General features: G+C 41.9%; 1 protein-coding gene across 1 annotated transcript in view; it reads right to left on the minus strand.

The window, feature by feature from the left end:
- Window positions 1–2,253: 2,253 nt before the first annotated feature.
- The window catches only part of LOC138605617 (inositol 1,4,5-trisphosphate-gated calcium channel ITPR1-like), a 75,612-nt gene continuing 62,482 nt past the window's right edge, over window positions 2,254–15,383 (minus strand). The window contains exons 53-60 of the mRNA XM_069677989.1: window positions 14,358–14,522; window positions 12,521–12,710; window positions 12,327–12,419; window positions 11,035–11,174; window positions 9,056–9,221; window positions 6,652–6,812; window positions 5,702–5,863; window positions 2,254–4,255 (exon numbers count right to left, since the gene is read on the minus strand). Coding sequence (XP_069534090.1) covers window positions 4,169–4,255; window positions 5,702–5,863; window positions 6,652–6,812; window positions 9,056–9,221; window positions 11,035–11,174; window positions 12,327–12,419; window positions 12,521–12,710; window positions 14,358–14,522 — 1,164 coding nt within the window. The 3' untranslated portion in view covers window positions 2,254–4,168. The remainder of the gene's footprint in view (window positions 4,256–5,701; window positions 5,864–6,651; window positions 6,813–9,055; window positions 9,222–11,034; window positions 11,175–12,326; window positions 12,420–12,520; window positions 12,711–14,357; window positions 14,523–15,383) is intronic.

Here is a 15,383-nt window from a genome sequence, read left to right on the forward strand (position 1 = left end):
ACCTACCTCTGTCACATGAGGCTCACGTGTTTAACGGCGCTGTATCCTCGGCGGAGGGACCGCCCACTTTCTACCGATAAGGCGCCTCAGTGGGCGGCCTGCTGCAGACGTCAGCGCGGGGGGCGGGGTGTGTCGGATCCCGTGTACCACCATGCTGAAGTGTATGGAAACAAGGCTGAGCTCGCCACGGCGCAGGAAACGTGCTGGCAGAAAACTAGTGCGGGAGCTCAACAGGCGCGGGCACGAGAGGAGAGTGGGTACTGTACCTACTGCCAGTAACAACAAACAATAACACTAATTTAGATATATAATGGCTATAGGCGTATATAATATCCTGCGGGACTATTTTACAGCAGTGATGCCACATTATTTCATCAAGTACAATACAGTCACTTCTTTAATACGTGCTTTAAGTGTTTCATTAAAATGCAGGCTATCAGTTCTACTGTAATGAAGTTTAAACGTCCCAAAATTGCATTTCCTAATCGTTTATTTATCTTTAATTTATTTATGTAAAGTCATTTGATCATAATGTCCTTTCTTTATGTTGAGCAAGTCTGCAATTTTTGAAAATTAAAATGTTGTTACATAAACTTTTTAAATTTGATTAGGTTTTTGGAAACATCAACTTCATAGTTTACATTTTTTAACATTTCATTAATAATGTAGGGACAGTGGCAGCTTCTTTTACCTTTTTTTTTTTATTTTTTTAATAATTATTATTTTTAAGTTAAAGCAGTAGCTTATAGTCCCTCAGCAAATAGGCTGCTACTGCTAGCTTCAAACTGCTACTAATAGCCTATTAATACTACTAGTAGATACAGCAATAATGGCAACACAGCAGTGAGTGATGGATTATATCGATCCAATTATCTGCAGAAGGCAGGTGAGCTCCTGTATCGACTCTGGGTCCCAGCAGGAGAACCACGTGCACCCGTGCGTGTACTCCGTGTTTGTTGTCATGAGGCGGTGCCGGCTGTCACGTTGATCTCCTCATGGCCCCGGGAGCCTGCTGAGCGTGCAGGGCACATCCAGCAGCCCAGTACATCCAGCACACAGCGCCAGCACCTGTTTGCTGCAGGCTGCAAACACGTACACATCACACCAGTGCAGCACATTAACATAGTGTAGCAAATTAAAAAGGCATATCAGGATAGGGATAGTGGAAGTATTAACCCTTAGCAGAAAATATGGAATAACAATAAAGCATGTTGAAGCTAAAATAAGCATATAAAGGCCTTTAAACCCAAAACTGAGTACCACATGGTAAATAATATACCCTTCAAGAAGAGGATATTTTGGTATAGGAGTTTGATCATGTCTAAAACAATTCACTTAAAAAGAATAGTAGACATTTATGGACTATAATTAAGGATAATGACCCTAATACACCAACAGGAGGTAATTTGAGTTGCTTTAAAGCTGTACGTGTTCATATCTATACAGTAGGACGTTATTAGAGAAAAAGAAAACAATAATATATATATATATATATATATATATATATATATATATATATATATATATATATATATTTTTTTTTTTCTTTTTTCTTTCTTAATTGACTAAATGTGTCTCATGATTATTGCCTGGAAAAGACATTTGGTGAAATCCCTGCAGTAACTGATACAGTGTTAACTCATCATGCTTAAGGAAGATGCATCTTTTGGACAACCTATTGATTTCAAATACTTTTTCTCAAGATAGGAACACACAATCCAGTGTCACAAACAGATAAGCCTCACAAGGCTACAAAAACTTGAGGCAGCTTCCCTGACACGTTTTTAAAGGTTTCAAAGCAAAGCTATGAATCATTTTGGATGAGCACTTTTGATCACAATTACGTTTGATGTTGTCAGACATTAATTTTAAAAAATGTACATAAAAGTCACTAGAGACAAACATTATATTTAGTTAACAAAGTAGCAGCTGTCAGATGTGAACCCCGTTTATAGTTTAAGAAAATGAGTCTCTTTCTGAGAAACGAGTGACAGACTTCCTGTTTAATAGACGCTTCAAAAGACTCACATCCTGTGACCACTTAAAGTAGTTTAGCTGAATTCCTGGAGTGTAGTGAATTAAATATAATTAGGGAGGACGACAGGAGTCGGTAATTGCAAAATGGCCGTAACACAGGTCTCAGTGATTTAGCTGTAATTAAATAACGACAATGAGTGGAGAGCCCCTTGAAGATAATCCGTGCAAACGTAGTGAAATTTAACAGGGAAATTGATCTTATAAAGAATCTGACAAAGAGGTAATTTTATTAGGCTGAGTACACTTGTAGAAATTAAAACATTCTTGGAGAGTATTGTGGAAAACCCCTGTGGGAGTTTCTCGTTATGTTCGAGCCGTTAGTGGGAAAATGTATCACATAAGTTCATACAATGTACCTGTGATGATGTCAAAAGTGTTGAGTTCTTTAAAAATACATTCAGGTTGATAAAATTCTCTGGTTGCAAAATGCATCCTTGTTTCACACTGTGTTGATGATATTTGATATACGTTACATACATTTTTGTTTGCAGTAATTCATATTAATTTGCAGTTTTACAGTTTGAACATTTTGCACAGTCTGCTTGGGCTTAAATTAAATTTCCAAAAAGGTCAACTTAAAGCTAATAATGTGCAAATCCTGTTACTCAACATGCTAAAATATTTCCTCATGCGACAGGGTGATGAGATAAGGTCACTTCCTCATTTGTGGAGGACCACAGATCAGTTGACAGAGTTCATCTGTCTGACTTCGCTGTCAGGCGTCTCATTCATTTGGAATGGCACCACTCGAGACGTCAACAAAAAAAGCATTCACACAGACACTGAAGTACACTTCAGGAAAAAAAATGCCAACATCCCTATGACCTTTAGTTTCAAATATGTTGAACACTCAGCAGCAGATCATTTTACACTCTCGTTTATTTAAATAGACTCCAGGACTGGAATGTACAATCAGACACAAACCATCTAACAGTATAAAAGTTCAGTTTGGTCGAGCAGCACTCTAAATGACATCTAGCACGTCTTGTTTCTTCCTCACATGCATCCAAACACTCAAACAGTCATCCTCTTATAGATCTTTGACAAAGTGAGCAACCAATACAAACAATTATTTGTGTGCTACAAAAAGTATCAGTGCTTTATGACTAAATAAATGAAATAAAGATTAAATAATTCAGTGCAGAGGAAAATAATTAATCTAGGTCAAAATTTCTCCCAAAATCCTTTAAGTTTGGTTCTACAGACACCTCCAATGTGACTCTTCATCAGTGTTATAACAAAGCAGTCACATGATTTCCTCCTGCTCCTCTGTAGGTTTTTTGGTTTTCAAAATAAGAGTTAAAGAAAAAGTTTTACGAGCTCAATATCATTTCAAACCGTCCCCTCAAACATCTTTAAAGTGTCCTGTAACAAGTATAACCTTCATTTGAGATTGCAGAAGAATTCTGAAAGTGATAACTTGCCCTTTAGCTAAAATAAACACTGTTAAGGTTTTATAACAGCGATGAGGAACTTGTTTAGGAGTATAGTGATTGTTCACAGGTTCTGTTTGTCTCCATATCGTAAATAAAAGATGGTATCATTTCAAATATAAAAGCAACCAGTTAACAAAAATAGTTCATTCTTAAATAGGCATTGCATATCTTTGAACCTTCCTATTGCTGTCAGACTAAAGCAAAATATGAAAGTGTTTTAGAGTTCAAACAAACCTTGAAATCCACATGTGACCTGAGTTTGCTGGTGCAACGCTGAGGATTAAAAACCTCCATACACAAGGCCACTGGAGAGGAATTCTCCCTCAGGAACAATGGCTGAACTTTGGCATGCTGTATGTTAGTGTGGTGGAGCACAGAAGAAGGCATTCTGGGTAATAAAGCTGAAGTCAGTGTTTTCACCTCTGAAACTTACAGGACTGGCTTCTGAGGTCCTGAGGCACTTTGTGCACACTCCTCCCACACAGACACATCCTCACTACAGGCTGTGAGTTACACACTTTCACTGCAGACACACACTCAGAGGCACACACACTGTAGGAGTGTCGGGTCAAGTGTACAGTCAGACGTTGCCCTAAATACAAACTGGAGATGGACGGGTTTTGGCTTTCTCCTGACTAACGTGTGTCACACTGTCAGGAGTGCTCAGGCACTGGTGAAACGGGACCCGTGGGCCCTCAGGCAGGCTGCTGGGGGTTGATGTTCATGTGAGGGGGATGACCAAGAAGACCGATGCGTTGCTTCTGTTTCCTCTGCTCAGTCATCTGCACAGGGAAACAAACAGACCAGTGTAAACTACCCATCTGCTCTCACCTCTTTAATCTGGTATCCTATGGTAATTTCTAAAACCAAGCTGAAGTTTAAGGGCCTGTGTCCACTGATGGTGTTTTTTTGCGCTGGCAGTGCTTATTTTCTACACAAAACCAATGCAGATCAGCGTTGTCAGCACTCGGCGTCCTCAGCGCTAAAACACCCTCAGCTCTCCCTTTAACTTTTGGAACATCGCCGCGCTGGTCAATGTCACTTCTTCCTTTACCGACCAATCAGAATCAAGAAGGGGCGGGATTTCGGATTTAACTTTATAACAATGGCGGAAATTAAGCTAATCCTGTTTTTTCGTGGGTAGAATTTCCAGGTCTAGAGCAGCTGCTAATGCCAGGACACGACTCCGTTCCATCATTATGTTTTCTGTGAATAAAAGCAAATATTGCCGGCAGACAACTTTCATAACCTAGCAACAATAAGTGCCGGTGAGAAGCGCTCTGAAATTGAGGTCGTGGGTACTGCCAGTGACAAAAAGGGCTGTTAGTGGACACAGGCCCTTATGTACCATGTGAAGTTTTTGACCACTACTAGTGCCAATGAGCAACATTTTAAAGACTAGGTCTCTGTGTTCTTTGTGTTCAGCTTGCAAGTGACTTGCAAATTTCTGCTACCTGTTTCATGTCGTTCCCTTTTATTAACTCGTTAATGTACCAACGGAGAAAGGAAGAAGAACTGCGAGCGAGCAAATATGGATGTAAACAATGCATGATTAAAAACTGACGAGTAAAAATGAAAGGTTGTGGTTATCAGGGGAAGTTATGTTATTCTTGACCTCCAGGACGTTTCTGCATCTGGCCAGTAAATAGTCTGGCACATAACTGCCTGTAAAACCACAACCTGACATTTAGGTGTCTGTATGTATTAAACCAACAGATATAATGTGAGATTTAGGGCGGCTGGTGGCGATGTTCTGTCACTTTTTGACAAAGCTAGGCAAACTGTTTTCCTTTGTTTTCAGTCTTTATGCTAAGCTAAGCTAACTGGCTGCTGGCTGTAGCACAAGATCTCATCTCATCTAACTTTAGCCAAGAAAGCAAATAAGAGGGTTTCCCAACATGGCGGAGAAACCTTTTTAATTGGGAACTGTTGTTTTCTTTTTAACACACAAACTAATTCAAGGCAGATAAATAAAAGCAAAACCTGAAACATACGCTGAAATGTAGGTATTAGCTTAGATTGTCTGTGATTACTGTGATTAAGCAACTTTGACCAATCCCTAACAATGTTTCCAAACATTATTGCTCATTAAAAAGTTGTGGTCTTAAGTAATTACTCTGGAGAAGGTTGTCAATAACGTCCCAATGGCTGAACAATTTCAGGGGAAAAATGGAGGCAAAGAAATCTTAAGGAGGAGGCAATGGATGATCTACCGTCACATGACCTACCTGCTCCTTGAGCTCCAGCAGCTGTCCGGACAGGTTTGCTACCAGCCTCATGGTGGACTCCAGCTTCTCCTGCAAGTTCCTGATTTCATTTTGCTCCCCCTCTGCGTCGCTGCTCACCAGCGACATCGCTCGCATCCGAGGGAACCAGTCCAGGTTGTGCTCCTGTGGTGGACCAAGCAGATCAGCCACAGACTTTTTTATACTTCAGAAATGTTAATATACTCGAGCAGCAGTTAATTAAGATGGAATTATGTGAAAAAGTATTGTTATTCTGACAGGAAGGTGCTTCTGTTTGGTAATCAAGTGCTTCAACCGAATGACCTGAGGCTGACCACATACTACAATAGAAATAACTTTGAACTGACCAACAACTCCTTATCAGGCCTTCATCAGCTTTAAAGTTAGACTGCAACTCATGCACTGTCCTGTTCCACGGACTTCCTGTTTGTACACACAAGTCTGTTTGTGTCATTAAATGTGCACGAGGGCCACCATGTCTGCCACTTTAGATTAGAAAACAGGAACACATTACTGTACTAAGGTGTGTGTGTGTGTGTGTGTGTGGCGGGTCAGTACATGTCTACAAGTCTGACTCAGTGGATTATTCTGATGAACAAGATCACAGCTTATACCAAAAAAACATGACACAAAGGTGTCATACCGCTCCTTCATTTAGGATTGCTTCACAAGATTTAGAAAAATGAGCCACGACACACATTCAATCCTGAGAACGGCTTTGACACGATGTCATCAAGCAGTGAACTCAGTGGAGTAGACACATATTTATCTGCAGAATAACACCCTAAATAATCCCTGTAAACATGTGGATTATTATTAAATCCCCTCTAAATACATTAATGTAACCCATTCAAGAGAAAAAAGTAGTTCCTCATAAAGATCTGTGGAGGCGGATGTGTGTTTTCAGGGTGTGTCCATGCCTTTTTATTTACCTTGATCATCTCCGCCACGTAGCTCTCGGGCCCGGTGTATTCGGTGGAGTCTTTCACTTTTACCAGCACGATGAAGAAGAGGTAGTGCCACATGTTGTGCTCTTCTTTGATGTGCTCCTCAAAGGTCACCGTCTTGTTGTCGAACTTGTCTCGCTCCAGACCTGTAGAGGAGAAATAACACGTGTTTATTTATGGTACAAAATGACGGCTCGTTTCAGGAGGGTGGCGTCCATTCGAGCAGTTTCTGTGTTAGAAAAACATAGGGGAAGGAGACATGCCACTTTATTTTAGATGAGGCAATACAACGTCAGTTAAACATATGCACTGTCAAGGAAGTGTCATTGATTAAAAAGAATGTTTTACAACAGAAACCTGGGAGCAAAGTTATATAAAAGATCAGGATGAGTCACAATTAGAGGAATCAGTCTGTCGTCAGAGAGGCAGCTTTCATGAGAGGTTCACACGACTGTAAAGCATTTAGTTCAGCTTTTAAATGACTTTTAAAAAAGGTAACAATCTCACTTAATACTGGGTAAATAAATAAATGAAAAATATGTGAAGATTGTGGCTGTGCCTTTGGGAGCAATTTGGAGTTTAGTGTCCTGCCCAAGGAAACACTTTCGACATGTGACTGTAGCAGTCAGGGATTGACCCCACCAACCTTCTGATTGAGAGACTCTACCACTGAGCCACAGCCGTTAAAGCTCTGGACACTTAAGTCATCATCCATGTCAGACTGTCAGATGAACGGAGCGAGTGTTGTGTCCTTGAGGGAGATAAAGCAGTACATTTTCTGTTTCTGTTTCGTCGTGGCGAACACGAGGGACACATTTACTTTAGAAAAATATTGGAGAGCAAATTGACAATCAATTTAACACTTTTCAAATCAAACAAATCTGCACTTCAGTCTTGGCTCTCTGCCTTTAGATTGTTCTAGCTTACAATATGATTCAACTGAACTGATTTTGACCCATAAACATTCAGATTCCAGTAAGTCTTCTTCTTCAACAGAAGTATTCCTCTTTAGAGGATGTCCTAACCCTGGCTGTAAGAGCCCAGCCAGGGTTAGGACACCAGGGAGGCGTGTCTCGATTTTCAGACCCATTTTTTATGAAACCAATAGAAGAAAAATGTTACCAAATGAGGTTAGGAGTAATTCTCATGAATGTTAAAACAGTTTGACGAGAGGTTTTAATTTGTAATGACTAAATGGAACCAATCCAACATTTTAGAAAGGACCGATAAGATACTCAGTTGTTTTGAGCCGTCAACCTGTTGACATGTTCCTCTTTCTTTATTTCTTTGCAGAATGAGTGAGTGAGTTTGTGAGTCCTTGATTATAAATCATTTCACCCACAAGTCAAAATCAGCCATCCTCCTCAGGAAGCTCTTGACGTAAATCAATCTAAAACCTAATACTAAGTAAAAGATCGATGGCTTATAAAACCGAGCCAGAGGATGCAGAGCCACTTAAGCCGGCGGAGGTTGGCTCCTAATCTCCGCATCTCCTGTTCCCTTGTGGAAACCATAGAGACGGCAGCTCCCCCTGTGGCCTGGCCTTCTTTAACATGAGTGAGTCACAGCTGATGGCTGCCTGGTGACATAATACTGCTCTCGTTCCATATGCTTACCACTTGTCCTCGCTGCCTGGCTCGACACGCAGACACACATGTTCACATACAGCATGTAACTGCAGGGCTCGCACATATATATACTGTAACTGTGCATACACACACACCTTATTTAGGCACTCTAAATGTGATGTACATGCAAGGAAATGCAGTTTTTGTCATGAGCAAAGCTGCACAAAACATATGGTATCACAATTAAGTTTTAGTGTGTGTGAATGAGTGGGAGAAATTGGTGCGTGTGTGAGACAGACATGAATTATGGAGGCGAGCAGAGCAGCGGCAGGAAGCTCGACATGACTCAGCCTTCTTTGGAACGACAGCGAAGTGAAAAAGGAGGGAGGAGGAGGAGGAGAGGAGGGGGACTGCAACTATCTGTATACACCTTTATGCATGCTCCTACCAGGACCCACAAACACAACAAGAAATTCATTCAGAGAGGAAGACGTTAAGCAAGTGACATGAGGTGATCTTGGAAGAGTACGAGTGACGCACGGCCTTTGAAACACGGAGCTCTTCCAACAACAGAGCGCGCCCTGACCAGGCTGGCAGGGAGCCCTCATGATTACAGACGTAATCCTGTCGCTGGAAAGTAAAAGGTTTGATTCCCGGGACAACATCCTTCAAAAGATGTACCAGCACAAGCTACACTGTGCCACATAAGATTAAAGGTCATTTAAAAAAAGATTTAGATTATTGCATAAACAAAACCCCACAATCATAAACAAAAGGATGCCAACATCTTCTCTTTCAACAGATGGTCCGAGGAGTCTCACCACAGATGTAGCAAGTCGTCTTCAGGACTTCTTCCTTCTTCTGTTTTTCACTCCTCAGGTCGGCGAAGGTGTCGATGATGACACCGAAGATGAGGTTGAGGACGATGATGATGACCATGAAGAAGAACAGCAGGTCGTATATCACTCTGGCTGCAAACAACGGCTCCTGGAAAATAACAGGAAACAGTTTTCAGTCAATTTTCAACTTGAGACTTCCGTTGACGCTATGTCACAAAAGGCGTTCAGATTTCCCGACTTCCTCGAATGCATCAGATCGATCCGACCTCCGTTCAACAAACGAGCATTTTAAAAGCAGTTTTTCTTCTCCTCTTGAGGACAGACCTGACAAAGCTTTATTTGTACTTTTTACTCATCTGCATCATGATGTTGTAACTTAAGAGCTGTTAATTAAAGTAAATCACAAGTAAAAGGGTTTAGTCTTTCAGGTTCATACTGCTGTAGTTAGCCAGAGTGAAGCCTCTGTGTAACCGACTATTTACAGTGAAACTGAAGCCCTTTTTACACTGCCAGTTCAAGGCGGGATTATTACACCTCTGTAAACAGCGGCGCCGGCAGGGCGGAACAGTGCCGTGTGTGCATTTGAAGTACGCACAGTTTGATTACATCTTGCATGTTGCTTGGTCCAATGTGAAATGGCAATGGCTGCATGACTGCGGAGCTTTGTTACGGCGCTGAGGCGGAACCGCAGTGTAAAAAGGGCTTGAGACTCAACCAGGAACAGATGAGTGGGAACTCCTCCGCGGGATTTAATGAACAAAGTAATGACGGCATTTATTGTGCAGACACATCTGGAGGGGCGAAATTCGTTTCACTTTTGATCTGAACACACAGCCGCTTCTCAAGTTGCTTACCAGACTATAAACAATGCACTGCACGGGAAAGGAAGTCTTGGCTGGAAGTCCTTATCTCTGACTGCTGGCTAAAGCAGACACGCCTGACATGTTCACCGTTGTCTCCAGAGGTTACATCGTCGTCTGACCGATGGGTTCCAGGATAGGCTAAACCCTAAACATGTACAACAGTGACTTCTGCCACAAATCTTAGTAATCTTTAAGTTCATTTTTGAAAAACAGTCATTAAAAGTAAGTTTAAGAGGCAGTTGTATGATGGCGATTAGAAGAGATTGTCCCATTTAAAAGTGTGACCCAAAGGGCAGCTCTTTATGTAAACATGTGTTGTGGATGATGTTATGAGTGTAAAACCAGGTTAACCTTCGTCATCATGGATGTTAATGGTAACACAAGACCGCAGGTGTAACCTGCCAGATGCTACAGTAACAGAGACGGCAGAAAGCCGGTCAACCTGAAGCCGCCTGTGTGTGTTGGTAGCACACAAAGGAGAAATGTGTCTTTGCTTCATCTGCCAAAACTTCAAAATGGTTTCATTCCCTCTTTTTCCCTTTTTTGGTTAATCCCCTTTAAAGTACTGAGCTTGTGTCTGAAAGCATTCAACAGGAGGGAAATACCCCGCATTGGTCAGCAGCCTGATGCAGTCACACCCTAACACTTATTTATGACAAGCTTGTTTTAAAGCAAAACACACTGAAACAATCCGCCTGAACACTTTACAGCTGACTGCTCTTTAACTTTAGTCATTTACCTCAGAAGCCAGAGAGACTTTATGGCCCGTGTTGCCATGTGCAGCGTTGTGAGTACGTGAGGAAGATATTCACATCCTCTTTTGACATCATTAGCGGTTGAGCCTGAATTCAGTGGAAATCTATTTTGAGGTTTGATTTTCAAACGAGGCGGAGGCAGAGCAGCTGGATGGAAATGTTGTGAAACCTTCATTCTTTGGAAATAAAAAAACAGCTTTGGCACACGATGGGCACGCAGCCAGCTCTCGGGACCCGTGCTGCAGCTGCGGGTGCTACACTCTCAGCCCATACACGCACGTACATACACGCGCAAACACAGACACATGCAGTACAGTCAGCGGCTTTATCCGAGTTGTTGTACCTCTTTGGAGGGCTTTCGGAGAACGTCCCCTACACCCCCTCCGCTCCTCAGGCCGTGACTCAGCACAGTGACGATGCACATAAGCAGAGAGTCACAGGTCCGCTCCATGTCGCTGTCCTCCTCATCGTCTTCCTCGGGTACTGAGGGAGCAGAGAGGACAGCTTTAGTGAAGAGACAATTATAGGAATTATTATCTACTTTTTGAGGCATGTATTTGTTTATAGGCCTTTATTCTGAACTCATAGACTGACTGGCATGATAAGGACAACTTTGACTTCCTTATGTTAGTTTATGTAACATCCAAAGCATCTGTTGCTTATAGATTAACTCCTGTAACTTAATATGCAGGTGTAAGTAAAATCCCAAAGTGTTACTTACTGCAAAACATATATATTTTCAATTTGAGTTGTTCTTAGATATATATTTTAGACATGGTTATTTGTTCATACACAGTGTTTACTCTAATGACTTATCATCTGTTATTTGTTCATATCTCTCCTTGGCTCAGTTGAACAGCCTGATAGCTGTTTGTTTACATGTTTTGGTTCACAGTGTGACGGCTGTTAGTCAAAGCTAAAGTGCTTTTGTTCAGCAGGCATGTGACAGCAGAACTTGATCTGAGGCAAACCGAAACAAACCATCATCATATGTCTATGATTCATTTATTAATTCAACATCAATCATTTGTTTCGTTCTGATGGGGTCTGAGAGAAGGAAACTAATGTGACTACATTAACAGGAGTTTATGGTTCTTTAACTTTAACAATGTTCCCGACAGCGATTCTCCGTCCAAGGACAAACACACCGAAGTATGACGCCGTCACAGCTAAATGGATTTTCCAGTTTAATGGTGAAGACGCCGCACATCATGACTGACAGGGACTTTCCAGGAATGTAAATCTTTTTGGGACTCCACATGTTGATGTCACATGTCGGCCGAGGAGGTCACATGTAAGTCGTTAGGGTCAAAGGGCAGTCACAGGAAGCCTTCGCAACATGAAACACATGCTGGGATGTTATTTGCATGCTCACAATTTTTATATACGGCAGCATGTCTACAAATTGATTTGCTGCTTCGGTCAGTCCGTTCAGCCTACAGATTATCTTTACAGCACTCTCAGCTCAGGCAGCAGATGACCTCAGGCTCAGTCTCCACTCACACGAAGATACACCAGTTAAAATCTCCTGTTGTTTAATTGTTTAATCCATGACAAAAAATCCACAAAAGAAAACAGTGAACATTATTTATAGACTGTATGAATATATTATATACACACTGCTGTGTGAATTACCTTCCTGCAGGGCTCCTGTGGTGCAGTTCTCATCAATCCCTCCCTGACACATTCCTGAGGACAGAAACTCGCTGGCCAGACTGGCTCCGTTTTCTACAAAGCAGACAGGAAGTTTGTAGTCTTTTCTTCATGACAAACTCACATTCTGTAATCTTTAGGCTGTCCAGAAACATAATAAATGACAGGAGTCTCACTCAGAGTCGTGTTGGGGATGCGATCGACCTCCAGGATGAAGTCGTCCTTGAAAAAGATGTAGCCGACGATGGAGAACAGGTAGACCAGGATGAGAGCGAGCACAGCGGTGAGCACGATGGAGCGTCCGTTACGAGTCACGCTCTTGATGACATTCAGTAACGTCTCTTCTCTGTACACCAGGTCGAAGAGCTACAGGGCCAAAGCACATATAAGATACTGTACATTGTAAAGCAACCTCGTACCTCTCAGAAGGCAAAATCTAAAGATTGTAATCATTCGGGTTACTAGGGGTGGGACAAAATATCGATACAGCAATTTATCGTCGTCCTCACTAGTGCAATATAACTGACCCTTCGCTAAGTCCCGCCCCCCTTGGTTACTGTTGCTATAATGTAAATATTGTAACGTTTTCAACTATAACAGTGAGAGAAATGTTCCAAGGGAAATAATAGCAAATTTCTGGAAAAATAGTTCCCAAATATCACAAAGAAGTCGACAGAAAGGACGACAACACGCATTTGAAAGCTACATACAGAATATAAACTGTCAGCGGAGTGTTGAGAATGAAGAGGACATAAAAATGGAGGCAAAAGCTCACCGGTCCCAATGCAAGCGTGAGGCATGCCACGCCTTGACAATTCATGTTAAGGACAATCGTATACAGGAACAACGAGTCAATATATTGTTTTGTTTTAAGCTAATGTTTAGTTATGACTCCCTGTAACTTACATTATCTCAATTTAGCCCATTGCTAGCAAAACTAAATTATCCCACTTTTTCGTGTTGTTTAAAGCGCGTCAGGATAAAATAAAGGCTGTGCCGATATCATCGGTGTTGGTGAAGCGAAGGCCAGACAGGCCTAACCCATGTCCGACATCTCTCCTCTCGAGTTCTTGGCTTCTGAAAAGCGAAAAAATATGACACCCCCTCCACACCCAAACAGGATACCTGCTGTCGGACTTGCAGATTCCATATGCACACTGTTTCAGCATCTCTCCTTGTTCTTAAAGCTTGACAGGCCTCCCGCGCCTAGTTACGGTTGCTAACGTGGGATTGGACAGTGGCCGTTCAAGGGAGGGGCTTAGCGAATCTATAGACTGGCGCTAAATATCGGTATCTTAATTTACAAATATATGGTGTTTTAAACAGATTTCCCTGCCATTTTGACTCACCGCGTCACTGCTTCATGACTCCTCGCAGAGTTAATCAGATATTGTGATGTATTATTTGATTGTCTTGCAATTATCGCAGGATCGCTGTATCGTGATAGTATCGTTATCGTGGGTCACGTATCATATGGTGAGTTACCCACTCCTACAGGTTACATATTGCCATTCTCTACATACAGCGTGACTTGTATTTGTTGGAAGGTAAAAGTTAAGTTACACAAGAATGCAAAGGTGGCAACAAATGAATAACGTGTCAGTGAGTGGGTATTGTCTTTTTTTCTTCCTCTGAATCTCCAGTTTTCTCTCTGACAAGAATTACATAAGTTTTCAGCATCTGGTTATTAGAGAGTAAGTATGAAAATGCAGAACTGCCCAGGCCTGTGTGAATGGAAAACATGTCTACAGACTGGCATATTCAGTCTGACACTTTATAAAGCCGGCCTGAGGAACTGGAAAACAGCACTTAACATCCTAACAACAACAACAACAAAAACAACAGCAACACAACTATAAGGCAACATCAGGCCTGTAAGAAGGATATGTGCTTGAATGCACCACGATAGAAAGCTTAAATGCTACATCAGAACTTTGCATATGTGTGTTTTAGGTGTTTAAGCCTGATTCTCAGCACGTGTGTAAACAAAGTGTGTGTGTTTGCTTCTCTTACCAGCAGGCTGTAGAAGAAGACGTGGACAAACACCCCCAGACTGCAGATGATGAGGTAAAGGAGGTGGTAGAGGAACTCAAAGTCCAGCACCATGGCCTTGTAGCCGCGTGTGAAGGTTCCTCGGTTCCCCACAAAACTTATGAGGAAGATGATTTTATTGCACACCTGGAGGATAAAGTAAATCTCTCTTTAATAAGTACAATCCAGGATGATTAGTAAGTTTAATGAAGAAGAATCAACATGCTGGGTCAGACACAGAAAGCATTGATAGCATCATGGTGGAGGTGGCTTTTAGACTAAATGAGGACACGGTGAGTGTGTTTACGTGAACTTACTGTGTGTCAGAAACATATTCTTTTAAAGATCATGTGAACTACAAACCAGGGGAAGGGATTAACAGAAACCCGGTTAACACAGCACCTGTGGATACCTGCCGCAGAAACATGACTTCTTGGTTATATATGCTAACCGGGTTTCTAACAGGGTTGTGCACGTGCTTGATGGCAGACTTCGGGTTTGGGGAAGTATCACTGTGACAGCAGTGGGGTCGGATAAAGGGACAATCAACAGCAGTGCATCTTTTCATCTGGAATAATAAAACTAAAAGTCTCACTAAGAATGAAACTGACGCTTGATAAAACTTGATGAGTAGAGAAAAAAACACTAGGCTCAAAACATATTAAAAAACCATTAAGGAGACATGTGACTGCTGACCAGCTGCATGTAAACTAGATTTCAGAGTGACCAGGTTACTGCGGGCCATGGTAACGTGTCCTCTGATCTCCTGCTCTAACCTGATCTCCCTCAATAACCCGGTTTCTTATGAGAGGGAAGCGATGATAGAAGTGTGCCTGAGACTTTATTTTTCATGTGTGTGTGTGTGTGTGTGTGCGTGTGTGTTTAAGAGAGCATATCTAGAAAATCTCTGCTGGGTGAAGGGGTGGTGTCACACTCTCTGGGGTCCAGTGACGCACATCACACCCAATAACACAGCCAGGCGCTGCCAGAGAGGACTGTAGGGGCAGG

This window comes from Semicossyphus pulcher, unplaced genomic scaffold (genome assembly GCF_022749685.1).
Source record: "Semicossyphus pulcher isolate SPU_LCO1_2020_fin unplaced genomic scaffold, fSemPul1.0.p SCAF_3, whole genome shotgun sequence".
Classification (NCBI taxonomy): Eukaryota; Metazoa; Chordata; class Actinopteri; order Labriformes; family Labridae; genus Semicossyphus; species Semicossyphus pulcher.